Consider the following 12,131-nt stretch of genomic DNA (forward strand, 5'->3'; position numbering starts at 1 on the left):
TATTGAGGAAGCACCTACTTTGGAGCTTAAACCATTGCCTGAACACTTGAGGTATGCTTTTTTAGGTGATGCATCTACTTTGCCTGTTATTATTGCATCTGACCTTTCAGGTAGTGAGGAGGACAAGCTCTTGAGGATCTGGAGAGATTTCAAATTGGCCATCGGATGGACTATAGCAGATATAAAAGGGATTAACCCTTCGTATTGCATGCATAAAATTCTGCTAGAGGAAGGTAGCAAGCCGACTGTTGAGCAACAACGAAGACTTAATCCTATCATGAAAGAAGTGGTGAAGAAAGAAATTCTAAAGTGGGTGGATGCAGGAATCGTATATCCTATTTCTGACAGTTTTTGGGTGAACCCCGTGCAATGTGTACCTAAGAAATGAGGTATTACTGTGGTAGCAAATGAGAAGAACGAGCTCATCCCCACTCGAACAGTCACATGATGGAGGGTATGCATGGACTACCGAAAGTTAAATAAAGCCACAAGGAAGGATCACTTCCCTCTTTCATTTATTGATCAGATGCTTGACAGGTTGGCTGGTCATGAGTATTATTGTCTTCTGGATGGCTATTCGGGTTACAATAAGATTTGTATTGCACCAGGAGATCAAGAAAAGACTACTTTCACTTGTCAATTTGGCACGTTTGCTTTTCACATAGTTTTTTTTGGCTTATGTGGTGCACCTGCCACTTTTCAGAGATACATGATCGCAATATTCTCTAATATAATTGGAAATAATGTCGAAGTGTTCATGTACGACTTCTCCGTCTTCGGACATTGATTTGATGAATGTTTGAATAATCTCCGTTCGGTGCTCAAAAGGTGTGTGGAAACTAATTTGGTGCTCAATTGGGAAAAATGTCACTTCATGGTGCAACAAGGCATCATTCTTGGACATAAAGTCTCTAGTAAAGGTCTTGAGGTGGAGAAAGCCAAGATGGGAGTCATTGAAAATTTCTGCCACCTATTTCTGTGAAAGGAATCCGTAGTTTACTTGGTCATGCGGGTTTTTATCGGCGTTTCATCAAGGACTTCTCTAAGATATCTAAGTTGTTGTGCAACTTGCTCGAGAAAGATGTGCCTTTCAAATTTGATGATGAATGCTTGGCCGCATTCGAGACTCTCAAGAAGAGTTTAATAACTACACCAGTTATTACGACACCTGATTGGACAAAACCTTTTGAGATGATGTGTGATGCAAGTGATTATGCAGTGGGCGCAGTTCTTGGGCAGCGTAAGAATAATCTCTTTCATGTGGTCTACTATGCTACTAAGACGCTTAATGGAGCTCAAATGAACTAAACCACTACTGAGAAGGAGCTCTTGACTATAGTATTTGGTTTCGAAAAATTTCGATCTTATCTACTTGGGACAAAGGTGACATTATTCACTAATCACGCTGCCATCCGCTATCTGGTCTCAAAGAAGGATTCGAAGCCTAGACTTATTCGTTGGGTGCTCTTGCTATAGGAATTTGAGTTAGAAATCAAGGATCGAAAAGGTAATGAGAATCAAGTAGCTGACCATCTCTCTAGACTGGAGAATCCTGTTTCTACTTCACATGATAAAACATTGATCAACGAATCTTTTCCGGATGAGCAGTTGTTCGCAGTTCAGGAGAAAGAGCCAGGGTTCGCAGATATTGTGAACTATCTTGTCAGCAATATAATGCCTCCTAATATGAATGCGGCTCAAAAGAAGAAGTTTCCGTATGAGGTGAAGTGGTATATGTGGGATGAACCATATTTGTTCAGACAAAGAGCTGACCAGATCATCAGGAGATGTATCTCATTCTGTGAGATGGAGGGGATATTAAGAGACTGTCATTCCACAGTTTATGGTGTACATTATGGTGGTGAAAAGACAACAACTCGTATTCTTCAAGCAGGTTTTTTCTGGCCTACATTATTTAAGGATGCATATCAGTTCGTTTTAAGGTGTGATCATTGCCAAAGAGTGGGGAATCTTACTATAAAGGATGAGATGCCTTTAAATGTGATGCTTGAAGTTGAGGTCTTCGATGTTTGGGGAATCGATTTCTTGGGACCATTTAGCTCATCCTGCAATAATCAGTACATCTTGCTGGCAGTCGATTATGTCTCGAAATGGGTAGAAGTCAAGGCTCTGCCGACAAATGAAGCAAAGGTACTGTTGAGTTTTCTTCATAAGCAGATATTCACAAGGTTTGGAACGCCACGAGTTATCATAAGTGACGAGGGGTCGCATTTCTGCAATCGTAAGTTTACTTCTATTATGCAACGCTACAATGTGAATCATCATATTGCTACTGCCTATCATCCGCAAACTAATGGTCAAGCTGAAGTGTCTAATAGAGAGATCAAGCGCATTCTAGAGAAAGTTGTTTGTCCGTCAAGGAAAGATTGGACTTTGAAGCTCGATGAAGCTGTTTGGGCTTATAGAACAACATACAAGACTCCACTTGGAATGTCCCCGTTTCTACTTGTCTATGGTAAGGGATGTCATTTACCTGCGGAGCTTGAGCATAAGGCTTATTGGGCATTGAAGAAGTTAAACCTTGATCTAGATGCAGCTGGGAAGAAGCGAATGCTTCAGTTAAATGAACTTGATGAATTTCGACTGCAAGCGTACGAAAACAACAAAATGTACAAGGAAAAAGTGAAAAGGTGGCATGACAAGAAGTTATCTCCTAAGTTATTTGTGCCGGGGCAACAAGTTCTTTTATTCAACTCTCGTCTCCGACTTTTTCCTGGAAAGTTGAAATCAAGGTGGTCTGGACCATTTATCGTCAAAACTGTGTTTCCACACGGAGCGGTGGAAATTTTTGAGAACGATCTGGGCCAAGCATTCAAGGTTAATGGTCAAAGATTGAAGCACTATTATGGGGACATGGCAAACCAGGAAGTGGTTAGTGCTGTTTTATTGTCAACTTGATCGCACTACTCTACGTCAAGCTAATGATGTAAAAGAAGTGCTTCTTGGGAGGCAGCCCAAGATTTGAGACTATAGTACCTTTAGAAGTTAGTACTCTATCCAAAAACCCAAAAAAATCAGAAAAGAAAAAGGCAGAAAAAAAAATTCCAGAAACCTCCCGGCCGCCCGCCTACTAGTCCGGGCGGCCGCTTGGGAACTGAGGCGCCCGCCTGCTAGTCCCGGGTGACCGCCTGGAGCCCGACTGTTTGAAAAAAAAATTCAGCCTTATAAAAAAAACAGAAAATAAAACACAAAAACAATTCCACAGCCATAACCCCATTAACCCACGAATTTTCTCATACAAACAAGCCACAAACCCCACTTCTAATGAATTTCTAAACCTAAATCCTACCCTATATATACACACAACCTCTCCATATACACTCCCATATACTTTCAAATTACAAACTATCTCCTACACACAAAACACAACTCTCAAACACTTATTCTCAGTTTCAATGGCCCCAAAGAGATCTCGTACTGTTGATAGCAGTAACACCATTCCGACTGCTGATTCTTCGAGGGGTACTGCTGCGAGGCCTCGATTGGTGGATAGGGCTGCAGATGCCTGCCGCTTCTATTGATTCATCGACGCTGAATGCGATGCAAGAGTGGACGGGTGGAGAGCCCGAGGAGCATGGTTTGGGATATCATCTTCCAGAAAGACGTCCAGCAGCTGTGCTACGATGGCTAGGCCCAGTCAGGCTCATGGCGAGGCAGGTTCTTCTAGAGCCCAGGGAGGTGATGGTTCAGGGATGGCTGATGCCCAGTACAGGAGGCTATCCAGGAGGATGTATGCGATGTACGAGTCGCAGAGTAGGTTTGCTCAAGAGCTCACCCTAGCACTTGGGACTGCTTTCAGAGGCCTTGGAGCTGACATCCAGTTGCCCGTTTTTGGTGAGGACTTTGCATATCCGCCTCCTGACACTCCACCCTTTGAGGGTGAGGATGATGATTTCTATGAGTAAGTATACCCTGTGTTCCTTTCTATTACCTTCACTGGGGACAGTGGAGATTTTAAGTTTGGGGGTGGTAGTTAAGGAACATATTTGTGTGTGTGTCATGTAGTTGCATATTCATGATAGTTTAGTTCATATAGTTGCATATTTTTTCCATATAGTTTTTTTTATTATTATTATTTTATAGCTTTATTTATCATGTCATATAGCTCATGCATATACCATGATCCCTTTTGTGTTGCTTTACCAATTGATATGTGATATTGATGCGAGTGTAGTGATAGCGGTAGAGTGATGTTGAATCTTGTTAGGGTGACATGCATGCTAGAAACACTTGTAATTTCACTAAGTCTTAGAGTATTCTTAAGGACTAGATTGTTGTCATGGTTTGATGGTTTTTGAGGTTAATTTATTAATTATGCTTAGAATGTATGATAGGCTCTTAATGATAAAAGGCATGAAAAGATAAAATTGGAGTAAAAATTGGAATTTATTGCTAGTCGTGACTAGGCGTCAAATGGCTAGTAGCCGGCTCGTATTGTATGCGAGTAGTCTAGGGTTGAGCAAAATGGAGCAAAATGCACTTGCTCAGAAATTGAAAAAAAATGAAAAAAAAAATGATTTAATGCATAATTGATCACGAGTGAGCTCTTTGGTATTCGAGTTATTAAGATCTTAGGGGACTTTTTGCCTAGTGACCTAAGGCTTTTATAGTCTGGGATCCGCTAACCTAACGCTCGCTAAATGGATGTCATTGCATAAGTCTTTTGTGGACCTCACTCATTGCACGATCAAATAAGCATTTGTTTATTGTGTTAAATAAAAGCCTGATTCCGTGATAAGCTCCAGTGATCTTGAAGTGTTTTAAGTCATTTTGTGTCTAGAATATATTTTTAGTATAATCTTGTGATTGCCTTGAGGATAATTGAGTCATGATAATTGATCTAGTTTCGAAGCATATCTGTTAAGCATTCGCACACACCACGTTTCTAGTTGTATGTTAGCTTGCCTTTGATTGATCTTTAGTCGCCTAATTGTATTTGTTGAGATGTTATGTGTGGGTTGGTTTAGTCATTGCGATGGGGATCGCTGCATTTCATGTAGTTTGCATTTATGCATGTTTTTATTTTATTTTTGAGTCCGTGACGCTTGATGACAAGCATCGATTTAAGTTTGGGGGTGTGATAAGTGGCATTTTATACCACTTAGAACGTCTTATAATGGCTTGAATTGATGTCTTGAAATCAAGTATTTTGTATATTTGATGCATTTTTCTAGTGTCTTTGCATTTCAGGGTATAACTTGTGAATTTAGGGGGATTTCATCAAAATAAGCCTAGGTAAGTACTTGGAATCAGTTACGGGAAGTTGTGCGAAGAAATCAGTCTTGCGAATTTAGGGGGATTTCATCAAAAAAAAAGCCTAGGTAAGTACTTGGAATCAGTTGCGGAGAGTTGTGCGAAGAAATCAGCAAAATCAGGAGCAAAAAGTTGATTTTTCCAGAAACTGTCCAGGCGCCCGCCTGGGATGTGGGGCGACCGCCTGGAGGTGCAGGCGCCCGCTTGGGACCTGGGGCGGCCGCCTGGGGTCGAGAAAATTAATTCTGGATTTTTAATTCGTATTCTACTGGGCTTCTGACGGCGCTGTTTCTTGTAGACTCTTATATAAACCTACTTGAGAGACGTTTCACAATAACAAGCAACAAGGATCAAGTATCAATCAAGCAAGGAGCAAAGAGAGAAGAATAAGAAGGTCGTTTTAGCACACCGAAATGAAGAAGATGAAGCATACGTTATCTTGTGATTCTTTTATTCGTTGTAACAGTGGATGCTAGTTTTCTTTACTTTGAACCTTAATACTCTTGTGACGTACTCTGGTTTTAATAAGTATTTTATTAGTTTATATTATCGTGTTATTATCATGTTTTCATATGAACCCATGGTGATGATGAGTTCTATCATGGGCTAATCGTGATCATGGGGTCGTAGCGGATTTACTATGGATTTCTTTAGTTAATTGTTTAATACCTTGGTAAGTGATGGTTGTATGATATCTAGTATAGGTTGTGCTTATTCGTCTTATGTGCGTCGCGAACATATAAGATAGCCTGTTAATCTCTTGTGAAGCGGAAGTAAATCTTGAGATTTAGAACTTACCATGCTAGCATAGGTTCATGTATTGTATGCATGATTAGTGGGTAACTCTAACCGTTTTACTTACCCTGTGTAATGATAATGAATAACTTGCGCTTAAATCATTATGTTGTCAAATTTTGTAGACATATAGGGTCTCAACATAATTGATTCATATTCAACTTCTATCTTAATTGTGGATGCTTGGTAGAATGGTATTTGTGCAACGAAAGTTGGCTTTTATCAGTTTCGTGTTGTTGGATTAATATCATCACCGTTACATGCTAAGGGTAATAACAATGACTATTGATTGGAGTGGTAATGAAGTTATGATCTAATGTGTGTTTAATATTGTTAATTCAAGTGTTATTTAAGTGTTCAATTCTCGTAGTTAATCATAGTTAATAATTAGTTAAACAACCTTAAGTGTTATTTTCTTGACATTGAGAAGTAATCATACATTGGTGAGTAAGTGTTAATTAAATATAATTAGTCTGAGTCTCTGTGGGAAAGAATCTGATTTATATCTTATACTACTTGCGAATGCGTATACTTGCGTGAATTTTAGCGCGTGTTTTCCTCCTAACACCTTCTCTTCAGGTTATTGATAATTATTTTGTTGCTTGATTCCGCTTGCCCGTTTGCCTGAAGGTATCGAGGTGTTGACTTGGTTAAAGTGATGTTCCATCGTCGACATAATGCCTCTGTTTTGTCACTTATGAATTGGGAACCGTTGTCACAGATTATCTCAGCGGGAACACCAAATTTGCACAAAATATTGTTTTCAATGAAAGAGATTACCTCCCTTGATTTTACTTGTCTAAATGCTTCTGCCTCAATCCACTTGGAGAAGTAATCTGTTACTGCCAACATATACACCTTTTGTCCTAGAGTCGGGGGCATTTTGCCTACTACATCCATTCCCCACTTCATAAAAGGCCATGATGGGAGGGTTGGATGCAATTGTTCTGATGGTCGATGTATGAGTGAAGCATGTCTTTGACAAGTATCGCATTTCTTTACGTAGTTCAATGCATCTTCTTTGGGTGACGACCAGTAATAACCCATGCGTAAGACTTTATAGGACATGTTTCTTCCCCCGGAATGATTTCCGCATTCTCCCTCATGTATATCCCTTAAGACTTGTCTGGCCTCCTCTCTATTCAAACATCGTTGTAGCCAACCTGTAGCAGATTTTTTGAATAGGACGTCGTCAAGCACAACAAATCTCGACGCTTTCATTTTGAATACCCCGGACTCATTGTTGTCAATAGGGAGAGTGCCTTGTGTCAGGTAATTTGTATATTTCTCCATCCAATCTTCTTTTCCAGATGTTGGGTCACTCTCTATTTCTATGGTCTCTTGTTCTACCTCTTCTCTGTCTTTTATAGTCTTCAAGATGTGAATGATTGGAATGTTTGTCAGATTTTCATGTCGAAATACAGCCCCTAGACCTTCCAAGGAATCAACTTGTGTGTTAAGTTCTCTTGAGATTTGTTGTATGCTGAATGTAGTGAATTTATGTTGCAACTCTTTTACGATTCTAAGGTAGGCAATCATTTTCTCGTCCTTTGCTTCATAAATCCCATTGACATGGTTGACAATGAGAAGAGAGTCACAATTTACGCAGATGTGGTTAATCTTTAGATCAATGGCTGTTATTAATCCAATGATTAATGTCTCACATTCTGATTCGTTTATCGTGGCTTTGAATTTACAGCATATGGAGTATGCCATGATGTCCCCTTGTGGCGACTTCAACAGAAGTCCTAATCCAGTGCCACTAATGTTCGAAGCACCATCTGTGTATAGGGTCCATGATTCCACGTCTGCCTTGGACACCGGCTGTTGTAATTCTTGGTCAGCCCCACTATTCTCAAAGGGTAATTTGTCCTTAAAAAAATTTTGTGAGACTCGAAGTAGTGGCACAACTTTGCAGAAGTCGTAGCCAAAGCTAAAATGAGTTTCTCCAGGGAGGAGTATCTTGTTTCTGCATCAAGTAGGCTCCTGCTCATGTAGTAGATTGGAGACTGTTGGTTGGATTCTTCTCGTACCAATACACCACTTACGGCATGCTCCGTGACTGACAAGTACACATAAAGCATTTATCCGAGCACGGGTTTCGACAACAGAGGTGTTGTCGTAAGGTATTCTTTGAGTTCACTGAGAGCTGCTTCATATTTTTCCGTCCAATCAAAACCTTTATTTTTTCACAGTACATCATAAAATAGCTTGCATCTATCAGATGAATGGGAGATGAACAGGAGATGAACGGGAGATGAACCTGTTAAGTGCGGCTACTCGTCTTGTGAGATTTTGAACCTCTTTAGTGGTGTTTGGACTCGTCAGGTTGATGACAACAGCTATTTGATCAGGGCTAGCTTCTATCCCTCTAATTGTCACCATATGGCCCAAAAAAATTCCTGAAGAGACCGCGAAGTTGCACTTGGAGGGATTAAGTTTCATGTTGTATGATTTTAGTATATTGAAGACTTCTTCTAAGTCCTTCACATGATTGGATGAATATACCGACTTGACGACCATATCGTCAATATACACCTCCATGTTGCGTCCAATTTGTTCTTTAAACATTTTTTTACTAGTCATTGGAAGGTTGCACTTGCATTCCTTAAGCCAAATGGCATGGCTATATAGCAATATATTCCTCTATCTGTCATAAATGCGGTTTTCTCCACGTCATATGGGTCCATTCGTATTTTATTGAACCTACTTGAAGCATCTAAGAAGGTTAGTAATTCATGTCCTGCCGTCGAATCCACCCTGGCGTCAATGTGAGGCAAGGGGTAAGGATCTCTTGGACATGCCTTGTTTAAGTCTGTATAATCGACACATACTCTCCACTTCCCATTTTTCTTCTGGACAATGACAATATTGGCCAGCCATTCTGGATATTCCACTTCACGAATCATTCCTAATTTTAGCAATTTGTCTACTTCTTCATTGATGATTTTGTTTCTTTCTGGTGAGAACTTCCTCCTCTTTTGTTGAACTGGCACATAGTTTGGATCAATATTTAATTTATGTGTGATGATGTCAGGACTTATCCCCGTGATATCTTCTTGTTCCCAGGCAAAGATGTCCAATATTGAAGTCAGAAACTCTACCAATTTTGCTTTAATCTGTGGTGATTCTCCCACAAGCACCTTTTTGTTGTTTGTCGTAAGGTCAACTTCCATTAGCTTGTCGGCTGTTGTCAAGGAGACTGTTGGAGTTTCGTGTGCATTGGACTATAGGTTTCATACATGTTTGGTAACATTCTCGTGCCATGGTTTGGTCGCCACAAATTTGCTGAACTCCCTAAAGTGTTGGGAACTTGATGACTTGGTGCAAGGTTGATGGGACATCACACGTGTCATGTATCCATGCTCTTCCCAAAATGATGTTGTAGGTTGAACCACCATCAATGATCAAGAACTTTTGCAAGAAATTAATGCCTCCTGCATACGTAGGTAGGTGAATTTCTCCTATGGTCTTCTTTGTTTCCCCATTAAAGCCTACGAGTGTGGTGTATTTCTTCTCCATGTCTACTTATGTTAATCCCATATGTCGCAAAGTGTCAAACATCATAATATTGACCGCACTTCCATTTTCCACCAGTATTTTTTTTATAAGACAATTTCCTAGAGGTAGTGAGATCACCAGGCTGTCGTGTTGCGGACGTTTCACATGTTCTATATCTGACTCATCGAATTGTAGTATATGTGAACTATTTGAAGACACGTCTACCCTTGATACTCGTGTTCCAGTCTCTCTGGTTATTCTCTTTGCCTGTGAATACGTGGCTCCACACACCTCAGATTCTCCAGCAATGTAATTGATCACCTTGTGATGGGGTGGAGGTGGCGCAAGCATAGACGGCATTACGTCATTTTTGACATTATTACTTGCATGAGTGGACATGTATTCCATAAAGTAGCCTTTTTTGATCAAGACATCAATCTCCTTTCTTAATGCTACGCAATCTCTTGCCATGTGCCCATAGTCACCATGGAACTCACACCATAGTTTGGAATCCGGGTTCGATCTAGGTTTGCTTGTTTTTGGTGGCCATCGGACTGCATTCCCCAATTTTTCGAATTCTTTGACCAACACAGTAGGTGTTATACTGAATCCATAGTTGTCAAACGTTGAAGGGAGATTTGGATCTTTTCTCCAATCCGCAACCCGTCCTTGGAGGGAGTTCACATGGTGTTCATCTCTCACTCATCGTGTATAAGGCTTAAAGTCTGGCTTGTGGTCCCATTGTCTTGGCATAGTGACTTTCCTACTCGGTCGATAGTACTTGTCTTCATCTTCTCTTTTGTCTTCTTCCAACCGTATTTGGGCCATCGCCTTGGCCTGGATGTCATCCATGGATTTGCAAGGGTACTTCGTCCTCTCATCATATAAGGGAGATTCCCTTTCCAAGCCTCTTCTAAAAGGCCTCAATTGTTGTTGGGGTGTCACAATTGGTTATTGTGACTTTTTCTCGATTGAACCTCGTTAGGTAATCTCTCAGAGGTTCCTGATACTTTTGATATACTTTGTACAAGTCACTTGTTGTCTTCTCAAAACATCTGCTACTCGCGAATTGTACGTTGAATGCGTCCACCAGGTCATCGAAAGTCCCTATACTCCCATTGGGCAATCCCACAAACCATTGTAAGGCTGGACCAGCCAAGGTTGATCCAAACCCTTTACACATGCAGGGTTCTTTGAGTTCCATAGTAATCGGTACCGTAAACATCCTTTGTTTGTATTGTTTCATGTGTTCTTCTGCATCTGTTGAGTCGTACGTCATACGGCTTCATGTTTGGTATTATAAACCATTTTGGGATTTCCACTTGGGCTATCTTATCTGTAAAAGGAGAGTCTGCATACCTGGTGGGTGTGACCTTCTCCATCAGCTTGGGGACTCCAGGGATGCGTTGGATCATGTCTTTTACTTCTTGGAGTTATTTTCTCACTGCTTCGGGAACATCTTTGTTAGACCTCAACTTCCTGTGTTTGGATTTCCCCTTGTCATGCGTTCCATTCGTTTTCTTTCCAGAGCCTTCCACATCTTTCTATCCTTCATCGTTGTCTTCACCCATGATGTCGCTCTCGTAGTCCACCAAGATCACGTCATCACCATTTTTGTCCAGTGCTTCATCCATGTTTAATTTCCTGGCTACACTCTTTGCCGTTTTTCGACTCTTGCTTTTACTTTTTGATTTGACCGTTGTTAATTCCTTCTTCAAAGTCTCATTCTCAGATCGTAGTGTCTCCATGTCGGATTGTAACTTCTTCACAGCTGTCAATAACTTTGCATTAAGGTTGTCACCTTGTTGGGATGCTTGTACATCTTCTGCCATTCTTGTCGATTTCTTTAATCCTTAAAAAGATTCCCACAGACGGCGCCAAACTGTTTTGGTATGTTTTTGGATTTAATTTTAAGTTTGATTTATATGGTATAAAACAGCTTTCGAAAAATAAATAAGAAGACGAGATTTTGGTGACGCGAAAAACCCCGTAAAGAGGTAAAAAAACTGCGGGTGAGATGTTGTCCCACCAAGCAAATTTACTAGTAAAGATTAAATTTTTGAGCTACAAGTACTAGACTAATATTCTAATTTTTTCTCGATCTATCCGTCTGTGTTATTCACCCCCTCTATCCTCTTCTTAGAGTGTGATAGTTCTGTTCAAAAATCAACCCTATCATCCCATGATCCTTGTTTTTCTCCCTTATCCACCTGCATGTTTGTTACTTGTTGAATTAGTCTTGCTGCCGTTATACAATTTATGCGGCTCTGTTTTGAACTCTTCTTTGGGCCTCTTCATTCATTCACTAACCAACCCCCATGTCTCATCCTTTGGCCCAACAAGTCTTAGTCCAATTCACTTCTGTTTTGGCCCACTTGCTTATTATTTCATGACACAACAGGTGTTTTACTTAAAAATTGCAAGGACAGATCTATGCTGCCATTGCAAGGTACTGCAAAAAAATATTAGATAAGAGCTTGGACTTCCATCTCCGAAAAAAGAAGCTGAAATATGGTATAACTCGAATGCGTTGCCCGCTATGCATGGTTGCAGATAATTTT

The 12,131-nt window shown here is 40.4% G+C and overlaps 1 protein-coding gene across 1 annotated transcript; it reads right to left on the bottom strand.

Annotated features, from left to right (window-relative positions):
- Positions 1–9,597: 9,597 nt before the first annotated feature.
- LOC141685820 (uncharacterized) lies at positions 9,598–10,985 on the bottom strand. Its single transcript, XM_074490900.1, has 2 exons — positions 10,930–10,985; positions 9,598–10,174 (listed from the first exon to the last, which is right to left on the bottom strand). The coding sequence occupies exons 1-2, from the start codon at positions 10,983–10,985 to the stop codon at positions 9,598–9,600; spliced, it is 633 nt and encodes a 210-aa protein (XP_074347001.1).
- Between the last annotated feature and the right edge of the window lie 1,146 nt (positions 10,986–12,131).

This window comes from Apium graveolens, chromosome 9, assembly GCF_009905375.1.
Source record: "Apium graveolens cultivar Ventura chromosome 9, ASM990537v1, whole genome shotgun sequence".
Taxonomy (NCBI): Eukaryota; Viridiplantae; Streptophyta; class Magnoliopsida; order Apiales; family Apiaceae; genus Apium; species Apium graveolens.

Bases quoted from the DNA above. Each gene is read 5' to 3' on its own strand.
- LOC141685820 (XM_074490900.1), bottom strand. From the start codon at position 10,985: ATGATCCAACGCATCCCTGGAGTCCCCAAGCTGATGGAGAAGGTCACA. The intron at 10,175-10,929 runs GTATGCAGACTC...CTATGGATTCAG, and splicing joins GAGAAGGTCACACCCACCAG to TATAACACCTACTGTGTTGG.